The sequence below is a fragment of the Caretta caretta genome, chromosome 23 (genome assembly GCF_965140235.1).
Source record: "Caretta caretta isolate rCarCar2 chromosome 23, rCarCar1.hap1, whole genome shotgun sequence".
Taxonomy (NCBI): Eukaryota; Metazoa; Chordata; order Testudines; family Cheloniidae; genus Caretta; species Caretta caretta.
In genome coordinates this window covers 5,884,288-5,906,938 of record NC_134228.1, presented here as the reverse complement: position 1 = coordinate 5,906,938, position 22,651 = coordinate 5,884,288, and the positions used below count along the sequence as shown (strand labels likewise).

The window sequence follows — 22,651 nt, the reverse complement described above, 5'->3', positions numbered from 1 at the left end:
ATGTAAGAAGCCTGACACACAGGAGCAACATTACAACTAACAAACCAGCCTGTTCAGCCAAAAGCTTCAGAAGGATCCTACAATAACAAGCCAGCCTGCAGCAGAGCACCCCCGGGCCACCCTACAACAACAAGCCAGTACAGACAGGGGTGGGAGCAGGTCAAAAGGAAAACAGCCCTGTTTCCAGAAGCCCTGGAGGGCCCTGCCAAAAGCGGTGCATCAAAAAGGGGTCAGCTGTAAACACGGTGCGGAGAATGGCCCCACTGATTTGATCACAGAATAGCTACCGGATACCCTGGCACTAGCCCAGGGGCTTCTGGGCCTGATCCCAGTGCTAGCCCAGGGGCTAATGGATACCTCGGCACTAGCCCAGGGCTATTGGGCATCCGGCTCTCATGGACTGCCCTGAGTCACTGATATGTGAAGCAAGGTCCTTTCCACGCTGCCCACAGGCTGCACTGGCAGCAGGAGGAGCCCTTGGCCGGCTCAAGGTGATAATACTGCTTGAGGCATCAAGGAGATCCTGGGGGAGGCGGGGGTTCTAAGGAAGAGGGAGAGGAGCAATGTTCCTTCCCTGGAGCAATGGTGGGAGGCAGTCGTGAGGTCCATGGTGAAGATGCCAATATCCGCCCCTGGTGCTGAGAAAATAGCCATCGCCCCAGCCGGGCTTTAATACTGAGTGGTAGCTGCGAGGAGGCAGCTGCCTAGTGCTTCACTTTCCTGGCCGTAACAGCCGCCCGGGCCCTGTGCGAGCGGCGGCAATGGCGGGGTTCCCTGTCCCATCGCTGCTCCAGCGGGACGGGCTCGGCCGCTCGCGTTCCCGGGGGTTGTGTGGGGAGAGATTCCTCCCTAGATGGATGTGACACCAGCATTTACAGAACACCTCGGAAGGAAAATAAAACCCCACCCGGACGGTTTGGCCCTGTCTGTCACAGGAAGCAGGCTATGACATCACAGGAAGCAGCCTGACGTGTCCCAGGCAGGTGTTTATACCACAGCAAGTAGCCTCGTACATCACAGGAAGTAACATACTACATCACCGGTGATGTCACAAGAAATAGCCTATCACATCACAGGAAATAGCCTCCTACACCACAAGAAGTAGCATACCACATCACTGGTAGACACTTGTGGTGCCACAGGAAGTAGCCTATGACATCACAGGAAGTAGCCCCCTACGCCACATTACATCACATACTACCATGCATGTTGTCACAGCTTCATGTTCTGCTCCTTATCTCCCCACCCTCCAATCACCCGGTCTGGCAGACGCTGCCGAGCGAGACGACAAAACCCAGCCCTGTGGCTACTCCGTGGACAGACTCCCACCCCACTCCCCACGGGCACAGCCCAACCACCTTTCCAGTTACGCCCTAGAGATATGTTGCTTCCTTTCTGGAGGAAGATGGGGAGTGCGTCCCCCCACTTTTGCTGAAGATATGAATAACTACCCCCCCAACCCACAAAAACCACCCCCAGTCCTAACTTAACCCCCCCGCTTCCGCCCCGAGTTCAACACAATTTGACTATCTACATGCAGAAAATAAAATGCATCAGTGAAACGCCGCGTTGCAGCTTAAGTTCAATAAGACCCAGCTAACAGAGGGGGTATGTGGGGGATTTACGGCAGCTGTGGCTCATGCCAAGACCCCGTTCCCCACCCCCCCTCGTCTCAACACGGGTCCAGATCGGCTCCAATCACCCCTCCCCCAGTTATGGATCAAAATCCAATTCCCCCCAGTCTTAAAGGGATCCACTCCCCAAAGTGCGATCTGCTCCCTGAATAGAGAGAGCAGGGGATGGGGTGGGGTCTGGCTGGGGGGGAAGGGGGGGCAGAAAGAAAATTTGTAAAGAAAGGAAATAAAGAGAAAATTTGACCCATTTTCTTTTTCTATTAAAAAAAAAGAAGTGCAATATATACATATCAGACAGAACGCACGGCAAGGTCCGCGGGCCGATCCGGAGATCGCGTCTGGATCGGAGCTGGTCATTAGATTGGGGGGGGACCCCTCCCTATTGGAGAGGATGCATGTCTGGGGGCGTGCGGGGGATGGGCAGGGTAGGGGATGGGGGGCCTGTTGGTTTGTTTGTTTGAAATTTAAAATGGATTTCTCCCTTTCGTGGCTCCCTCCGGCCCTACCCTACTTTCTGCGGGTTGGTGGCTCGCACCCCCTGCTCATACGTCACTCGCTGGCTGATGAGGTACTGAGCGGCCTGCGTGGCTGCCGGCGTGCCGGTGATGGTGACTTTACGGTTCCTGGTGCCCGGGATAAACTCTCCCTTTTTGGAGATCTGGATCCGGGCGCCCGTCAGCTCCTGATACTCCACCAGCGTCTTGCCCCCTTTGCCCAAGATGGCCCCCACCAGATTCTCTGGCACTGCAATCTCCACCATATCCTTGGCACTCTCCACCAGCTTCTCCGTGGCCAGGAAGGAGCTGGCCACCAGCGGCGAAGCCGTGCCCAGGTAGCCGTTGGCCGCCCCGGTGGCGGCCGCCAGGGAGCCCAGGGTGAAGGCCCCCACAGCACCGGCCGGCGTGCTGGTGCTGGCAGAGGCGTCGCTGGCGTAGGAGGCCAGGAGGTTGGCGGCCGCGGCCGCGGCGGGATTGGCCCCAGCCGCCACGGCGGCCAGCACGCCGGAGGCGGCGGCAGAATTGAGCCCCAGCCCCAGCGAGTTGGTGTTGTATCCGTAACTGGCCAAGGTGTTGAGGGCCGTGCTGATGGCCAACAGGTCGCTGCCGGAGAAGCCCGGCAGGGCCGCTGGGAAGGCCCCGACGCTGGCCAGGCTGGTGTGTCCCAGCAGGCCCGAGGCGGTGGCGGCGGCGGCGGCAGCCGGCAGCACGTCCGTGGAGTTGGCGTAGGGCGAGCCGGTGGGGTTGGAGTTGGCCACGGGGCCGGTGATGTTGGCGTAGCTGATGTTGAGGCAGCTGCTGCTCTGCGGGTCCTCCTGGATTTTCTGCACAATGATGTCCACCGCCTTGCGGATCTGCTCAGGCTCCCCGCTGACCGTCACCACCCGCTCCTGCAGGTTGATGCCCTCCGGCTTCTGGCTCAGCTGCACCCAGGCCCCCGACTGCTCCATGATGGCCTTCACCGTGGCACCCCCTTTGCCGATGATCAGCCCAGCCGTGCTGTTGGGGACGATCAGCTTGGCCTGCCAAGGGGAAGAGACGGGGGGGGGGTGTTAGCGGGGGGGGGGGAATGAGCTCCAGCAGCTTCCATTGCCTTTTGCCAGCGCTGAGCTGCAGCCCCATCTGGGATGGGGTGTGGGGCTGTTTATACAAGGACCCCCTAGAGCTGAGCTGCAGCCCTCTCTGGGGTTCCATATGACATATAAGGATCACTCGTCCCCCACTCCCTGCAGCACATCGCCCCCTAGCACTGCATGGAGACAAGCATGCTCCAATCTCCATGGAGGAGCCTAGCTGGGGTGTCGTACCCACTCAGAGAGCTGGGCGACTCCCAGAGACACATGGGCTGAGCTGGGAACGGGTGCTGCCCAGACACTGCCTGCCAGAGCTGGGTTGCCCTTCAGCACCATGGAGAGCAGTGACAGCACCCAGCACGCCCAGACCTAGGCACACCCAGAGCTCGGTGCACCCAACATCCAACACACCCAGAGCTCGCTACACCCAGCCCTAGGCACACCCAACACCTGGCACACCAAAAGCTCAGTCCACCCAGAACCTGGCATGCCCAGCCCTAGGCCCAGCCAGCATACCTAGAGCTCAGTACACCCAGAACCCGGCACATCAGAGCTCAGCACACCCAGAGCTTGGTACAACCAGAACCCAGCACACCCAGCCCGAGGCACCAGCACCTGGACACCCAGCACCTGGCACACCCAGAGCTCAGCACACCCAGTATCCAGCAAAGCCAGCACCCAGCACACCCAGCCCTAGGTACACCCAGAGCTCAGCACACCCAGCCCTAGGTACAACCCAGCCCCAAGAGGGAGTCAGGGAAGGGCTGGGAGGATGATCTTGGCTTGGAGGGCCTCAATCAGGCTGCCCTTGGGCCCTCCCCAGACTGGCCACCTGCACCTGGCTCTGCCTGGGAAGGGAGGAGGATGCAGCCTCCCCACTCTATTACTTAACCACAGCCCAGGAGCAAAGGAAAACACCACAGCAACTTAGCCGAGAAAATCTCTCACGTAACAAACTCTGATGCAGGCCCTGACCCTGCCGTCGGGCTAGACTAACCCACAGGAGAGACCTGCAGCTTGGCTTTGCCGGTGACCCTGAGCCCTGACCTACAGCCATAGGCGCTGACTCCGTGGGTGCTCTGGGGCTGAAGCACCCATGGGGGGAAAATGGTGATTGCTGAGCACCCACCAGCAGCCCCCCTATCAGCTCCCCCCTCTTCCCCAGCGCCTCCTGCCTGCTGGCGTCCCCAATGATCAGCATTTCCCACTCCCTCCCCACTTCTCCTGCCTGCCCGCCCGCCCGAACCAGCTGTTTCAAGGCATGCAGGACGCTGGGGGGAGGGAGGAGGAGTGATGACGAAGCACACTCGAGGGAGGTGGTGGAACGGGGCGGGAAGAGGTTGGGCAGGGGCGGGGTGGGGGTGTAGCCTTGAGGAATGGGGTGGAGTTCAGGTAGGGTCTGGGGCAGAGCCAGGGGTCAGGCATCCCCCAACAGAGTGGAAAGTTGGTGTGTGTGCCCGCAGCCCCTTGCTACCCCAGCCCTGGGCTTCCCCATGACACCAGGGTCTTCAGCGGAGCTGGGGGTGGGGAGATCACAGCTGGGGTAGCAGGGGGCTGCGAGTCGGGAGTGAGGGGCACTGGCAGAGCTGTGGGGGGGAACTCAGGGCTGGGGTAGCAGGGGGCTGCGAGTCAGGAGTGAGGGGCACTGGCAGAGCTGTGGGTTGGGGAGCCCAGGGCTGGGGTAGCAGGGGGCTGTGAATCTGGAACTGACCACTAGGACTGGGATGGGGGGACTGTCACTAGTTCCTTCTAACAGCTCCCTCCTCTGCACATAAACCACCCAGCTCCATAGGAGGGGAGTGCAGTCCAGTGGTTATAGCAGGGAGCGGGGGAGCTAGGAGTCAGGATTCCTGGGTTCTAGCCCCAGCTCTGCCACTGACTGGCTGTGTGAACTTGCTCACATCCCAGCGCTGCCCTGTGACTCAGTTTCCCCACTTCACTGGGGCATATGGCTCAGTCTGTGAAAGCTTGTGCAGGGCTGTGAGATCCTGAGGGACAGGAGCTGGCCCCTGCCGTGCGGGAAGTGGGGGCTCCCTGGACCCAGTTCAGGGAACCTCTGAGGGCTCAAGGGGCAGTTTGGGGCTGACAGCCTCCAATGGGGGGCAGGGGAGGACAGCGAAAAGGGGGGAGAGAGGAACAGGCAGGAGGGGCTGGCGAAGGTGCACTCAGTCCCGCCAGCACACCCAGAGCTCAGTCCACCCAGCACCTGGCTTACCTAGCACCTGGCCTGCCCAGCCCTAGGCACACCCAGCCGATCTCCCTCACACAGACAAACTCTGCTCAGGGCCACCAGCCAGGACAGAGCCCCTGGCGCCCCACTCAGACCCCATTGCTGCCAGACCCCCCCGCCCCAGAGCCCTCCCTCTCTCAACACAATGGTGGCAAGGCCCTGCCAGGCCAGGCAGCCTGACACATCACAGAGCCTGCCCCCTGCTGCCATGGCAAGGGGGCCCTGCAGGGGTGGGAGCTGCTCTCCTAGGCCGGACCGGCTCCTGGGCACCACCTGGCTCCTGGTATAGACCCCATGCCCCCTTCCAAATCCCCAGCTGCCACCGCATCCTGGATACCACCTAGCAACAGCCTCCCTTGCAACCCCCGCAGCAGCTGGATCCCCGGCCTCAGCTCCACCCTCCCCGCCAGGATCTGGGCACAGATTGGTGCCATGCAGCTTAGTTGCAAGCCAAGGGGCAAAAAATAGAACCCAGGAGTCCTGGCTCCCAGCCCCTCCCCTCCACTGTAACTACTAGACCACACTCCACTCCTGGAACTTCTGAGCATATGTTTCCTCCTACACGTTTCCTCCTTCCTCCTGCAGCAGCCCATGGACTTTCCAGAACCTGCTGTCCCCCCACCCCCACTGATCCCTTCAGGCCAGGGATCCATGAGGGGAGCAGGGGGTGCCCCATGGTGCCAGCTGCTCCCGTCCCACTGCTCCTCAGCACAGAAATTGTCTCCTGCTCTCCCCTGCCTGGGCCGGGAGCCCTTTGCGGGCAGCCAGGCCTGGGATGGATGGGGGTGCCTAAAATACAGCCCAGAGGGGCATCTTGCACTGGAAAAGAGCTTTCCCTGCCCTGGCCTCCAGCGCTCCCCCCTGCCAGCACAGGGTGAGCCATGTCCCCAGGGGCTCAAAGGGGCAAGAGACCCACACTGCGTCCTGTTCAACTGGAGATTTCTTGGCAGATTTTAGCAACCCCGGCTTCTCCCAGCGGGGGACGCTGTGGGGAGCAGGGCAGGAGCACTGGCTGTGGGAGGAGCTCCCGGCTATGCCAGCCCCAGCCTCTCCCAGCGGGGAGTGCTGTGGGGAGGGGGACAGGAGTGTGCCGGGCAGAGGGAAGAGTCGGACTTTTTCCTGCTCTGTTTCTTTGACAGTCAGGAAAGTAAAGTGAGCCCTTGTTGCCTTTGAAGCAGCCAGGCCTGGGCGGGAGTGGGGGGTGCTGACCCAGTGCACCCACAGCTCCATCCCTGTCAAGGGACTGCCCGGGGTGACCTGTGCTGTGGGAGGAGATGGCGGGGGGTGAGCAGGAGGGCTGCAGACTGTGACCAGGCCTAGTCCCCTGCCTGTTTCCTGCAGACAGGAGGGACAACAGGATGCAGGTTACAAGGGCAAAGGGGCCTGGGGGAGCGAGGACATGGGCGGTGTCAATCCCATTTCCCTGGTGGGAGGGAAAGGGGAGTTAAAGCCAAGAGTCAGGATTAGAACCCAGGAGTCCTGATTCCCAGCCCCCCTGCTCTAACCCAAGAGACCCCGTCCTCTCCCAGAGCTGGGATAGAACCCAGGTATCCTGATTCCCAGCCCCCCTGCTCTAACCCAAGAGAGCCCGTCCCTTCCCAGAGCTGGGGAGCAAACCCAGGCGTCCTGGCCCCCAGACTGTGGTCCTAACCCCTAACCCCCAGAATTCCCACCTTGCTGCAGTCCTATTGACCCTGGAGGCTGGGCTTGTGATTCTGGGGAAACAGACCAGAGTAGCTATTGCCCTGTGGGGGAATGGCCTGGAGGGAACAACACTCCCCCACACCCGCCCAGGGGAATGGACTGAGTGGATGTTCCCTCCCTGGCCCCATAGGGCTGGACAGGGTGAGCTAAAGGAGACATGAAGTCATCTCTGCACACTTTCTTCTTGGAATGACAAGTGCTGTCCTGAGGGGACCCTGGTGTCCGGGCAAAGGCACATGGGCCTCAGTCTGGACATGGCACATCCTTGCACTGGATGGTGCCACTTGAGGACCTAAGGGAGGGGGTGGGGATTGGGGAGAGTCTACTGGGGCCTTTGTGACCAATGGGGATACCCTGCAACCCCCTCCGCCTTCCTACAACTCTTAGCGGCAGAAGAGGAAGAGATGCTCTGTGGGATAACTGCCCAGAGTGCACCGCTCTGTGGGACCCCTGGACCCAATCCTGATCCACAACCCAGCTCCGGGGCTCCTCCCCTCCTGTAGCTCTGCCAGGGCCTCTCAATCCCAACCTGCAGCCCCCTGCTAGCTCAGTCCTGGGCTCCCCCACCACAACTCTGCTGGTGGCCCTCAATCCCAACCCACAGCCCCAGGCTCCCCCAAGCTCTGCCGGTGCCCCTCAATCCTGACCCAAAGCCCCCAGCCCAGCACTTCCCCTACCTTTCCCAGTTCTGCCAGTGTCCCTCAATCCCGACCCGCAACACCCCACTATCCCAGCCCTGGGCTCCCCCCACACACAGCTCTGCCAGTGTCCCTTTCTCCCAACCCGCAGACCCTGGCTATCCCAGAATGCAGCAAATTCCCCACTAAAAAAGAGACCCAACCAACTCACTTCACGTGTGACCAGAGGCAGGATCTGAACTCAGAACCCCAGCGATGGAGGTTGGTGGGGGATGGACTATGAAACTCCACTTGCCCCCCAGCAATCGCTGCACTAACCCCTGGGCAGTGTTGCCCTAGCCCCACGCTACAGCATCCCAAAGACACCAAGGCCTTTGTGGCTGCTGATAGGTGCGTTACAACCTCTGCATATTACGGTGGGTGTGCAGGAGGGTGCCTACCGCCCCTGCCCTGGCTGCTGAGGGCAGTGTGTGCTGCTGACAGCCCCTGTGTGGTGACACTGGGCAGCGCTGGCTGGGATTTGGGGAGCTCAGGACAATCACAGGGTCTGCCCGTGTCCAGCCTCCCCCGCAGAGTCCTGGCTGCTCCCTGGGGGCAGGGGTGGATTCCTGGGGCCCCTGCCCACACCTTCCGCCTGTGGTCCCACCCCCGTGCTACCTCTTCCGCCTGCGGCCCTGCCCACAGCCCCACCCCTTTCTGTCTCTTCCCTGGGCCCCGCCCCTGTTCCATCCAGGGTCCCCCCATTCTGCCCCCGCACTGTTGCCCCACAACCTGTTTGCTCCTTTCTGCCCTCCCCCCAAGACTGTCCCCCCGCTCTGGCCCCAGGGCCTCAGCAGGGAGTGAGACCTCCCCCAGCCCTGCGGCCGCGGCAGGGAGCAAGAGCTCCTCCAGTCCCGGGGCTGCAGCCAGGTCCGGGCACTGGGGCTTCCCCCACCATCCCCAGCACTTCTGTGGGGGATCAGGGTCGGGGCGCTGGGGCTTCTTCCGCCCCACCTGCGCAGTGCTTCTGCCAGGGCGTGGGTTCGGGTCGCTGGGGCTTCCCCCACCCCGCATGGCGGCCTGGGCTCTGGGCTTCCGCTGCCCAGCGGTGGATTTTTTCCGGGGCCCTCCCACTGGCCCAGTGGCTAATCCACCACTGCCTGGGAGAGTGTCCAGTCCCCCGGATCTCACCTGCTTGGCGCGGTCTGGGTTCATGGTGGTCTGCGGCTGCAGGATGTTGACGGACTCTGGCTTCACCACGGACTGGGGGATCTCGCGCACCTTCTCGGCGATGAAGTTGTGGACGGCGTTGAGGGCCTCGGCTGTACCCTGCACGAGGCACACCCGCTCTGTGGTGCCTGGGGAGGGGAGAGCATGGGCAGGTTAGCACCCAGAGTTCTGGGCACAGAGGGCACCAAGCTGGAGAGGGATGCGCTGATGTGGGCTTGCAGGGAGGGAGCATGCAAAAGGGGAGAACAACTGACACCAAAGGGGTGAGTGTGCAAATGGGAAGTGAGTGTGTAAGGGAACTGATACCAAAGGAATGGGGGTGATGGAGGAAGGTGAGTGTGCAAGAGGAGAGGACACGTGTAAGAGGGCAACAACTGATGCCAGGGGAATGAGAGTGTGAGTGGGTGTGCAAGGGGACAACTGATCTCAAAGGAACAAGTGTCCAAGCAGGCAAGTGTGCATGAGGAGGATGCATGTGTAAGAAGGGAGTGAGTGTGTCCGCTGAAGCTTTGACAAGCCACCACTGCCTTGGCCTCCCCTCACCCAACCAACGCCTGCGTCCCATCCCCCTCCAGCTCTCACCCAGCTAGCCCCAGCTCCAGAGGGGCCCAGCGTGGCACATAGAGGGTTAACGTGTTCCTGCCATGCCCCGCCAGCTGCTGCCTGTTTAAAGCCAACAGCTGGCAGGGCTGCCAATGAGGGCCCCACACCCCCTTTGCTCCCCCCGGGATCCCGGCCATTGGACAGAGCTGGTGTCAGCCCCCCTCCCAGGGAAGGGAGCTCTTGGCACCCCCCATCTCCCTTGATTCCCAGCCTTTCACCTCCACCCTGTGACCTCTCCCATCGGCTGATAGGGAAACTGAGGGGGGTTGGGACTTGCCCTCCCCAAGGTCACACGCTGAGCCTGTGGCAGGGCTGGGGATCGACCCCAGGAGTCCTGACGCCCAGCCCCCCTTCTAACCACTAGACTCCACTCCCCACCCAGAGCTGGGGGGAGACCCCTGGTGCTCAGGGTCTAAGGCTTTGGGACTGGGGGTTCTGGTTCAATCCCTGCCGAGCATTCGTTCCCCATGGTGGGGAGGTTGATCCCCAGGGTGTGGGGTACGGCCCTGGGGGGAAAACGCCCTCGCCTGGTGCCAGAGCCATTGCACGGGGGAGCCACGCAGGGAGGAGAGGGAGGAAAACCAAGGATTTTTGGTCTCTCTCCTTCCCCACAACATCCCCCAGCCCATGTCCCCCCTCCCAGCTCTCCTCCCCACATCCCAAACCCTCTTCCCCTCTCCCGCCCCTCCCCACGTCCCCCTCCTTGGCCCACATCCCCCTCCCCATATACCTCTCCTCTCCCCACATCCCTTTCCCCACTTTCCACTCCCCATGTCCCCCCTCCCCACATCTCCACCTCCCCCTTCCCCTCTCTCTCCCCTCCCCACGTCCCCCTCCTTGGCCCACATCCCCCTCCCCATATACCTCTCCTCTCCCTGCATCCCCTTCCCCCTCCCTATATCCCCCCTTCTCTTCCTCCTTCCCTCCCCCTACATCCCCCCTGCCCCTCCCAGTTTGCCCCTCTGCATGGCCCCCCTCCCCCTCCTTCCCCACATCCCCCATCCCCCTCATTACCCCCCGCCCCTCGCCATGCCCCCTCCCCCCCAGGGTTTCCCCCAACCTCCCCCCCTCAGCTGCTGCCTCAACAAAACAGGCACAGCCAGGTTACCATGGCAACCTGCAGCGTTTTGAAACCCCCTCCCCCCCCAGCAGCCGTGATGGAGCCGAGGGCTCAAGGGCCTGTCGCCATGGCAACCGGCACCCCCTCATCTGCCATCCGCCGGTTACCTGGGTGATGAGGGACCCTTTGTCCCCAGCAATGAGCCCCCCCGCCGCGGGGTGCGGCGAGGGGCCCCAGGCGGGAAAGGGAGGAGGAGAGCTGGTGGGGCGGGCCCAGTTGCCCCACAGCGAGGGTTGGGGCCCAGCGCAGGCTGGAGAGCCCCTCCCCCCGGGGCCTGGCATCAGGGGCTCAAGGATCCGGAGGGGTGGGGGGGCACAGCACGAGGCCCGGCTCCATCCCCACATCCCCCCATCCACACACAGAGGTTCGGAGAAGACAGGAGGGAAATGGGGAGAGGGCCCTGAATGAGTCAGGGATCCTCAGGTTGGCTCAAAATGTAACCCCCTCCCCATCCCATGACCACCCCCAGCCTCTCCGAGCCAGCCAAACCGGCAACGCCACTGCCCACCCTGCCAACCCCCAACTCTATGGCCCACCTCGGCAACCACGGCACCACAGCCAACCCTCACCAACCACGGCCCATGACACCATAGCCCACCCTTGCCGGACACTGACACTATGGCCTAGCATGGCCAACCAAGTCCCATGGCACCTCAGCCCGCCTTCATCAACCACGGCCCATGGCACCACAGCCCACCTTCACCCACCACGGCCCATGGCATCTCCGCTCACCTTCACCAACCACAGCCCATGGCAAACGCCCACTTTCACCAACCATGGCCAATGGCACCTCCGCTCACCTTCACCAACCACAGCCCATGGCAAACGCCCACTTTCACCAACCATGGCCAATGGCACCTCCGCTCACCTTCACCAACCACAGCCCATGGCACCTCAGCCCACCTTTGCCAACCATGGCCCATGGCACCACAGCCCACGCTCACCAGATACTGACACTGTGGCTTAGCATGGCCAACCACAGCCCATGGCACCTCAGACCACCTTCACCAACCACGGCCCATTGCAGATGCACACCCTCACCAACCACAACCCATGGCACCTTAGCCCACCCTTGCCAGACACTGACACTATGGCCTAGCCTGGCCAACCATAGCCAATGGCATGTGCCCACCCTTGCCAACCATGGCCTATGGCACCATGGCCCACCCTCATGAATCATAGCCCATGGCACCACGGCCCACACTTGCCAACCACCAACATTGTAACATTAGGGCCCACCCTTGCCAAGCATGGCACCACTGCCCACCCTTGCCAACCATGATGCTATGGCCCACGCCCATTCTCACCAACCACATCCCATGGCACCACGGCCCACTCTCACCCTCACCAACCACAGCCCATGGCAGCATGGCCCACCTTTACCAAGCACCAACACCATGGCACCATAGTCCACCTTCACAAACCATGGTCCTCGGCCTACCCCCACCAACTACGATGCCATGACCCATGCCCACTCTCACCAACCACCAAAGCATGCTCGCCAACCACAGCCCACAGCACCACGGCAGCACAGCCCACGCTCACCAAACCACAGCCCACGCTCAATACTCCATCAGCACCACAGCCCATGTGCGCCGCAAACCACCTTCACTACACCACACACCTCCCTCCCTGCAATCCACCGCTAGCACCAGAGCACAGACCACCAACCGCCACGAGCACTGCCCACCGCCCTCCCCAAAGCATCAAAACCACAAACCATAACAGCCATCCGCACCCTACCGGAGGCCACTTTCACCAACGCACAAACCACCAGTCATCCCACATCTCTTAGTAGTTAGAGCAGGGGCAGCTGGGAGCAGGACTCCTGGGTTCTATCCCAGCTCTGGGAGGGGAGTGGGATCTAGTGGTTAGAGGAGGGGGGACAGGAACCAGTACTCCTCGATCTATCCCCAGCTCTGGGAAAGGAGTGGGGTCAATGCAAGCAAGTCATGGCCCTCAGAGACTGAGCACAGGTTCTGGAGACCAGAGTGACTGAACTGGAGATGCTGAGGGAGACAGAGAGGTACAGAGAGGAGACTTTCTGGGGCACAGCAGAGTGGGTCCCACTCCCAGTCTGTGCTGCGGAGGAGGGAAGGAGAACATTAAGCTGGAGTGGAGGGAAATGATCCCATCACTGGGACCCTCCTTCCAGACGCACTGAGGAGACCTCTTATCCCTGCCATATAAGACAATAAATTTGCATGCTAAGATCTGTAAATCTGTATTTATTCTACACAGGTTCAGAACATTCTAGGAGGTTAGTGAAAAACGAATCCATATATGGAGGAGTGGGAGGGGGAGGGGACCCCAGTTATTAGGAAGAGCCAGGTCATAGCGATGTGGAAGTCGATTGTTAGAAATATGGATAGTTGTGTTTGACTGGGAGAACCGCACAGTGCATTGCCTGCCGGGTGTGAAGGATGCAGAGCCCATGAGACATCTTGACAGACTTATGTACAGTGCTGGGGAGGAGCTGGTGGTACATGTCGGAACCAGTGACACAGGGAAAGGTAGGAGAGAGGTCCTCGCGGCCAAATTTAGGCTGCTAGGTAAAAGGTCCAGGAACTCCATGGTAGTATTCTCTGAAATGCTTCCAGTTCCATGCACAGGGCCGGTTAGACAGGCAGAGATGCAGGGTCTCAATGCATGGATGAGACAATGGTGTTGGGAGGAGGGGTTTAGGTTTATTAGGAACTGGGGAACCTTTTGGAAAAGGAGGAGCCTATACAAGGAAGGATGGGCTCTACCTAAATAAAAACGGAACCAGATTGCTGGCATGTAAAATTAGAAAGGTCATAGAGGAGGTTGTAAATTAAGGGCTGGGTGAAGGCCGACAGGTGCCTAGGAGCACACGGCTCAGACAGAGACATCCCTTAGGGGAGGATTTATCTAAGTGCTAGTAAAGAGGAGAGGGTAGAAGTCGGTAAAGAACAGGCAGGAACTGGAGAGAAACAGTCGAAGGAAAAAGAGCCCCATTCAATTACATCACAGGAAGGCAGACAACTAAATACTGGCAAATTTTGTAAGTGCTTATATACAAATGTGAGAGGTTTAAATATTAAGATGCGTGAACTAGAGTGCCTGGTATTAAATGAGGATATTGCTATAATAGACATCACAGAAACTTGGTGGAACAATAATAATCAGTGGGACGCGAGTACCAAATACATAGAAATGACAGAGTAGGTCGTGCTGGTGGGGGTTTGGCACCACTACATGTGAAAGAAAGCATAGAGTCAAACACAATAAAAATCTTAAATGAATTAAACTGAACCATCAAATCCCTATGGATAGAAATTCCATGCTTGGATAATAAGTGCATAGCAGTAGGAATATTCTACTGATCACTTGACCAGGATGGCGATGGTGACTGTGAAATGTTCAGGTTGATTAGAGAGGCTACAAAAACAGAAATCCCAAGAATAATGGGGGATTTCAACTATCCCCACAGGGACTGGGTACAGGTCAACTCAGAATGGGAGGCAGAGATAAAATTTCTAGACACCATTGATGGCTGCTTCTTGGAGCAGCTAGTCCTGCTGGAACCAAGAAGGGGAGAGGCAATTCTTGATTCAGTCCTAAGTAGCGCACAGGATTTGGTCCAAAAGGTGAATATAACTGAAACCAGGGCTGGCCTTAGACTAAATGGTGCCCCAGGCAAGGAGTGTCTTTTTGGCACACCCCTCCCCATTTGTTAAACTTTTGAATGCCTTATTTTTATTGCATTTGTAGCCCATTTAATGACTTTGATACACGATTTGCATGCCTGATTTATCCCTGTCCTATAAGACGATAAATTTGCATGCTAGGATCTGCAAATCTGTATTTATTCTACACAGGTCCAGAACATTCTAGGAGGTTAGTGAAAAATGAATCCACATAGGGAACACCTGAAATATGTCACTTCAAACATTCTATTTCCCTTTTGTCGCTAACAACAAAAACAGCACCCCGAGCCTGGCTCAGCCCAAGCCCGGCACCCCAGGTAGACTCTTGGATCTCCTGCCCCTAAATCCGGCCCTGTCTTAATCATTTGGTAACAGTGACCGTAATGTAATTAAATTTAACAGCCTTGTAGGGGAGAAAATACCAAAGAAACCCATCACGGTCGCATTTACCTTCAAAAAGAGGAACTGCAGAAAAATAAGGAAGCTAGTTAAACAGAAACTAAAACAGTCACAAGAGAGAAATGCCTGCAAGATGCATGGAAACTATTTTTAAACACCATAATAGAGGCTCAACTTAAATGTGTAGCCCGAATTAAAAACAAACAAACAAACAGACAGTAGGATAACCAAAAAAATACCTCCCTGGCTAAACAGCAGAGTAAAAGAAGCGGTTAGAGGCAAAAAGGCATCCTTTAAGAACTGGAAGTCAAATCCTACTGAGGAAAATAGAAAGAGCATAAATTCTGGCAAGTCAAGTATAAGAGTATAATTAGGCCGGCCAAAAGAGATTGTGAAGAACAACTAGCAAAAACCTCACAAATTAACAGCAATATGTTTTCAAGTACATCAGAAGCAGGAAGCCTACTCAGTGGGTCCACTGGACGATCAAGGTGCTAAAGGAGCACTCAAGGAAGACAAGGTGTTTGTGGAGCGACAAAATGAATTCTTTGCATCGGTCTTCACTGCAGAGGAGGTGAGGGAAATTCCCACACCTGAGTCATTCTTTTGACGTGACCAGTCTTAGGAACTGTCCCACATTGAGATGTCAGTAGAGGAGGTTTTGGAACAAATTGATGAATTAAAAAGTAACAAGTCACCAAAATCTAAAGTAATGCCAATATATATATATATATAAAGTTCCAGAGGTGATCCTGGCAATTACAGACTGGTAAGCTGTGACGAAGTGGGACTGTTCTTAATGTTTCCTCTGAATAGTGTGAGGGTGCCTCAGTTTCCCCTATGCAGTTCTTAAGTATCTAGGTGGTGGGGTAAGGATGTATGATCATTGCAGAGCCCTAGAGGGCAGGTTTGTGCAGGGGTCTGGACACAGAGACTGGCCAACACCCTGTTTCCTGGCAACTGATGGCCTGGGCCCTTCCCCCCTGCAAGGTGAGAGCTAAAGGGTTGGAAAGGAATCAGGTGACCTCCTTGCCCAGGAAAGGGGAAAGCCCAGAGGAGGAGGGGTTGGAGGGAGTTTGAGTTTAGGGCTGGCTGGGACATGGAGTGACGTGCAGACGTGGTTGTCTGGCTCACTGCTCCCCAAAATGGACCCAGCTGAGGGGTCCTGTTCTCTGCATCTGCAAACTCTGTTTTAGACCATGTCCCTGTCATCTAATAAACCTTCTGTTTTACTGGCTGGCTGAGAGTCACGTCTGTCTGCGAAGTTGGGGGGCAAGACCCTCTGGCTTCCCCAGGACCCCGCCAGGGAGGACTCGCTGGGGGAAGCGCACGGAGGGGCAGAGGATGCTGAATGCTCTGAGGTTAGACCCAGGAAGGTGGAAGCTGTGTGAGCTGTGTGTCCTGAAGACAGGCTGCTCCCAGAAAGGAGACTTCCCCAGAGTCCTGACTGGCTATGTAGGGAGCAGTTCCAGAGCATCGCCCAGGGACTCTGTGACAAGCCTAACTTTGGTACCAGGCAAACTGGTTGAAACTATAGTAAATAACAGAATTATCAGACACATACATAAATCATAGAACAGTAGGACTTAAGGGACCTTGAAAGGTCATCTAGTCCAGTCCCCTGCACTCAAGGCAGGACTAAGTATTATCTAGACCATCCCTGACAGAGGTTTGTCCAAACTGCTCTTAAAAATCTCCAGTGATGGAGATTCCACAACCTCCCTAGGCAACTTATTCCAGTGCTTTACCACCCTGACAGGACGTTTTTCCTAATGTCCAGCCTAAACTGCCCTTGCTGCAATTTAAGCCCATTGCGTCTTGTCCTGTCCTCAGAGGTTAACAAGAACAATTTTTCTCCCTGCTCCTTGTAACAACTTTTTATGTACTTGAAAACTGTTATCATGTCCCCTCTCAGTTTTCTCTTCTCCAGACTAAACAAACCCAGTTCTTTCAATCTTCCCTCATAGGTAGGGTAACCAGATAGCAACTGTGAAAAAACGAGACAGGGGTGGGGGGTAATAGGCACCTATATAAGAAAAAATCCCCAAAACAGGGACTGTCCCTTTAAAAACGGGACATCTGGTCACCCTACTCGTAGGTCATGCTTTCTAGACCTTTAACCATTTTTGTTGCTCTTCTCTGGACTTTCTCCAATTTTGTTCACTTCTTTCCTAAAATGTGGTGCCCAGAACTGGACATAATACTTCAGTTGAGGCCTACATAATATCTTGGGGAACAGTCAATGCAGATTTTGTAAAGGGAAATCATGCCTCACCAATCTATTAGAATTCTGTGAGAGGGTCAACAAGCATGTGGACAAAGGCGATCCAGTGGATATAGTAAAAAGAGAAGGAGTACTTGTGGCACCTTAGAGACTAACCAATTTATTTGAGCATAAGCTTTCGCGAGCTACAGCTCACTTCATCGGATGCATGCTGTGGAAAATACAGAAGATGTTCTTATACATACAAACCATGAAAAAATGGGTGTTTACCACTACAAAAGGTTTTCTCTTCCCCCACCCCACTCTCCTGCTGGTAATAGCTTATCTAAAGTGATCACTTTCCAGCACAAATCCAGGGTTTAACAAGAACATCTGGAAATGGCCCACCTTGATTATCATACACATTGTAAGGAGAGTGATCACTTTAGATAAGCTATTACCAGCAGGAGAGTGGGGTGGGGGGAGAGAAAACCTTTTGTAGTGGTAAACACCCATTTTTTCATGGTTTGTATGTATAAGAACATCTTCTGTATTTTCCACAGCATGCATCCGATGAAGTGAGCTGTAGCTCGCAAAAGCTTATGCTCAAATAAATTGGTTAGTCTCTAAGGTGCCACAAGTACTCCTTTTCTTTTTGCGAATACAGACTAACACGGCTGTTACTCTGAAACCAGTGGATATAGTGTATTTGGGATGTCATGGGATAAGAGGGAAGGTCCTCTCCTGGATTAGTAACTGGATAAAAGACAGGAAACAAAGGGTAGGAATAAATGGTCAGTTTTCACAGTGGAGAAAGGTAAGTCCCCAGGAGTCGGTACTGGGACCAGGGCTGTTCAACACATTCATAAATGATGTGGAAAAAGGGGTGATCAGTGAAGTGACAAAGTTTGCAGACAATACAAAACTAGTCAAGATAGGGTCCAAAGCTGACTGTGAAGAGTTAGAAAGAGACCTCACTAAACTGAGTGACTGGGCAACAAAATGGCAGATGAAATTCATCATTGATAAATACAAAGTAATGCACATGGGAAACCCTAATCCCAACTACACATATAAAATGATGGGGTCTAAATTAGCTGTTCCCACTCAAGAAAGAGATCTTGGAGTCATTGTGGATATTTCTCTGAAAACATCCTCTCAATGTGCAGCGGCAGTCAAAATAGTGAACAGCCTGTTAGAAACCAATAGGAAAGGGATAGATAAGATAAAGATCATAATGCCTCTATATAAATCCATGGCATGCCCACACCTTGAATACTGCGTGCAGATCTGGTTGGCCCATCTGAATAAAGTTATATTAGAATTGGGAAAGGTAGAGAGAAGGGCAACAAAAATGATTAAGGGGCTGGAACAGCTTCCGCGTGAGGAGAGATTAGAAAGCCTGGGACTGATCAGCCTGGAAAAGAGATGACTAAGGGGGGATATGATGGAGGTCTATAAAATCATGACTGGGGTGAAGAAAGTGAATGAGAAAATGTTATTTACTCCTTCCCATAACACAAGAAACAGGGATCATCCAATGAAATTAACAGGCGGCACATTTAAAACAAACATAAGGAAGTTCTTCTTCAAATAATGCACAGTCAACCTGTGGAACTCACTGCCAGGGGATGTTGTGAAGGCCAAAACTATAACTGGGTTAAAAAAGGAATGAGATAAGTTCCTGGAGGATAGGTCCAGCAATGACTGTTAGCCAAGGTGTACAGGGACACAACCCCACGCTCTGGGTGTCCCTAAGCCTCTGACTGACAGAAGCTGGGACTGGATGACGGGATGGATCACTCGATAATTGCCCTGTTCTGGTCATTCCCTCTGAAGTGTATGGCACTGGCCACCTGGGCTAGCTGGCCCATTGGTCTGACCCGATCTGACTTTTCTTACATTCTTATTGATGGGAGCAGGCGGGGCTGGGAGTCAGGACTCCTGGGTTCTATTCCCACTTTCATCTAGAGATTGTATCCTTCCTTCCTTCCTATCCTAAAGCACAGCATTGCTGTTGGTGGTTAAACATCTGCTGGGTCCCACCCCAGAAGTGGCTGCAGTCGTGCCCTCTTCCCCTGCCTCATGGTGTGTGTGTGTGGGGGGGAGGAGTTGTGGACTCAAGGGGCACGAGGAAGGTTTTATGAGCTATTGGGAACATCCATTCCACTGTCTGCCCATTGGGCAGGGGTTCAGGAAGGCCCCCCTCAGGGCTCTTCCCCCGGCACCCCAGGATCAGGTTTCCCCAGATTGTGACAAAGCTCCGCTGCTTACCTGAAAACAATAGGGCCTGTCCCAGCCAAGGCCTAATTAACGCTGGATAAATAGGAAAGGGTGTGGTGAGTGCTGGCCCCTGGCCATGGGCTGGGGCAGAGGTCACAGGCAGTCGAATGGGGCAGGGGAGAGGCTGTTCCTGGGAATCATTTTTGTCACCCCCCTCTTGGTACCAGGTGCTCCTCCCTCCCGCTCACCTGGGGTTACCCCTGGAGGAGGGGGATGGGATGGGGGGCACAGTGGAGAGTTCCCGGGCAGGGGTGGATGATGGTCACTGGTCGCACAAGGGAGCGGAGGTGCAAGGGGGCACAAGGAGGGCAGGGTATGAGGCAGGGCAGGTGTGGGGGGAAGGCGTGCAAGGGGATGTGGCGGTTCCACAGGCTGGCACACGATTCTGAGAGTGTGAGCAGGGCACAAGCATGTGTAAGTGGAGGCTGTGCCAGTGCAACAGGTGGGAGGGGAGGAGGTATGGGGGCTTGCCCCAGGGCAGAGCCAGGGATCAGGGGCAGGGAGGTCCCAGGACAGAGCTGGGGGAAGGGCACGGGGGCCCCAGGGCAGAGCCAGGGATCAGGGGCAGGGAGGTCCCAGGACAGAGCTGGGGGAAGGGCACGGGGGCCCCAGGGCAGAGCCAGGGATTAGGGGCAGGGAGGTCTCAGGACAGAGCCGGTGGAGGGGCAGAGGGGTCTCAGGATAGAGCTGGGGGGTAGGGACGGGGGGGGTCGCAGGATAGAGCCAGGGCACAGGGACAGGGGTCCCAGGACAGAGCCGGGGGTAGAGATGGGGGGGGTCGCAGGACAGAGCCGGGGCACAGGGACGGGGGTCCCAGGACAGAGCCGGTGGAGGGACAGGGGGTCCCAGGATAGAGCCGGGGCGCAGGGACAGGGGGTCTCAGGATAGAGCTGGGGGGTAGGGGGGGTCCCAGGACAGAGCCGGGGCGCAGGGACAGGGTCCCAGGACAGAGCCAAGGGATAGGGACAGGGGGTCCCAGGACAGAGCCGGTGGAGGGGCAGGGGGTCCCAGGACAGAGCTGGGGTGCAGGGACAGGGTCCCAGGACAGAGCCAGGGGGTAGGGACAGCGGGGTCCCAGGACAGATCTGGGAGGCAGGGGGTCCCAGGATAGAGCCGGGGCGCAGGGGCAGGGGGGTCCCAGGACAGAGCCGGGGCGGGGGAGGGACCAGCGCGCACAGCTCTGGCCTGACTTATCAAGGGGAGCATTTCCTGCAATTGAAGCCATTTCCCTCCCAGCCTGGCCCAGCCCTGCCCAGCTTCCTGCTTCCTCCCCTAGCCCTGCAGCTGAGGGTGGGGGAGGCACCCAGGGCCCTGCAGGCTGCAGAGAGCCGCTGTGGTGTCCGTGTGGCTCCCTCCTCCCTCTCTAGGCCCCTGGGATCGGCCACACCAGCCCCTGCCCGTGGGTTAGGGGATCTTTCCCCTCCCTGGGAGCAGGTGGGGGGACCCTGCCACCCCACTCCATGAGACTTCCAGTGGCCTGGAACTGCCCCCTTCCCCCCACGGGTATCCTGGGCAGGCCAGGCTGGGCATTCAGCCAACAACTGAAGAAATGGGCAGGGATTAGCAGCACTGCCAACCCCAACAGCACCAGTCAGACCCTGAAAATCACGAGACTGGCTTATAAATCATGAGATCCTTCCCAAAGGTTTGCTTTTCCCCCTGCCTCCGCCCAGCGCATGCGGGACTAGCCCGGGGCTGCCTCCTCTTGCATCTGTACGGGAAGGAAGAGGAGCTGGGGTCCTGCGGCAGGAGCGCTCACAATCATGCAAAGAGCCACTCTGGAGCAGGGCCTGCAGGGATCATTCCCCGTCCCTTGCCCTGCCAGGCCACGGGGCAGTCACTTGTGCCCATGCAGGACACTTTGCACCAGTGTGAAAAAGTCCCTCGTCTCCCCTAAATGGTCCCCTGCCCCTGTCTGGAGGGGAGGGGGAACCACCGCATGGAACGTTAAAGACTCGCTCACTGATGAGGACCATCACGCCTGGAGCTGCCCAAAATCAATGAACACCCCCGGCCTTTTGTGACCCTACGATTGCCTGACCTCCTGCTGCGCTCCTGCCAGAAGCCCTCCCTCACGATGGGGGGATGCAGAGGAAGATGCTGCGATCCTCAAAGCAGCAGCAGAGTCCAGAGGAGGTGCTGGAGGAAGCTGAGAAACCCGGGCCAAGCGCCAAGCAGCTGCCAGGGGAGGCGACGTACAGCCCCGGCAGGGGAGGTGTATTGAAGTGTCTCCCCAAAACAATGGGCACCCCAGGGCAGTGGGAAGAGGTGGGTCGGGGAGCTGACAGTGGGACCCAGTGGAGCCCCCGGCTCAGACTGACAGTGGGAGCCCACAGAGCCCCCATCCCAGGCTTATAGCGGGACCCACTGGCATCCCCGGTCCCAGGGTTGACAGCGAGAGCCAGCAGAGCCCCCAGTCTGGGGCTGACAGCGATTTTTAACTAAAATTAAGCCTCACTCATGTCAATTTGCGAGAGTTGGAATGTCTGGAGGTGACTCCTGTGAAGCCATTGCTAACTGGGGGAGAATAGAGCCCAGGAGTCCAGGTTCCCAGCCCCCCCCCCCCCACTCTAACCACTAGACCCTCCCTTCCCCCTGAGCTGGGATAGAACCCAGGAGTCCTGGCGCCCAGGTCCCTGCTCTAACCACTAGACTGCCTTCTCACAGTCCCAGAATCCCCAGCCTCCTATATGCAGACCTGATCAAGCCCTTCATGCCCTCAGGGTTAGGAAACGCCTCCTCAGGACCAGACCCCAGACTTCCCTTCCCTACGCATCGTGGTGGTGGGGGATGGTGCCTCTCCCTTTCCCAAGGGATTGGAACAACTCCCTTTCTCCTGGGGAAATTACCAAGCAAAAAGCTGCCCCCTCCCCTCTCCAGCCCCTTGGCAACATCCCCCTCATCCCTGGAGATTTTCTGCCCAATAATCCCCCAGTCAAGAGCAGGAGATGCAGAGAAAAGCAGCTTAGCTGGGATGGCCTGGCTTTGTGTGCCCCGCAATCAGGGCACAGATTATGGCTGGGCCAGGGCTGCCAGCTTCCTCCCCACCATCCAGCACCACCTGCTAATCTTCCGTGCTTGACCTGAAAATGAAACCTAGTGGGACTGGCACAGTGCATTCCCCGGGGGCCGTGGCTAAGTGCTGCAGAACAGAACCCAGGAGTCCTGGCTCCTAGGCCCCCCATGGAAATCAGTACACTCCACCTATCTCCCAGAGCCAGAAAGAGAACCCAGGAGTCCCGATTTCTCATACCACGGCTGAAACTACAACACCCCATAAGAACATAAGAAGGGCCAGACTGGGTCAGACCAAAGGTCCATCTAGCCCAGTGTCCTGTCTCCCGACAGTGGCCAGTGCCAGGTGCCCCAGAGGGAATGAACAGAACA

The 22,651-nt window shown here is 57.1% G+C and overlaps 1 protein-coding gene across 1 annotated transcript in view; it reads right to left on the bottom strand.

Moving 5' to 3' along the window:
• Positions 1 to 1,861: 1,861 nt before the first annotated feature.
• NOVA2 (NOVA alternative splicing regulator 2) overlaps positions 1,862 to 22,651 on the bottom strand; it is a 36,127-nt gene continuing 15,337 nt past the window's right edge. The window contains exons 3-4 of the mRNA XM_048833345.2: positions 8,947 to 9,113; positions 1,862 to 3,153 (exon numbers count right to left, since the gene is read on the bottom strand). Coding sequence (XP_048689302.2) covers positions 2,137 to 3,153; positions 8,947 to 9,113 — 1,184 coding nt within the window. The 3' untranslated portion in view covers positions 1,862 to 2,136. The remainder of the gene's footprint in view (positions 3,154 to 8,946; positions 9,114 to 22,651) is intronic.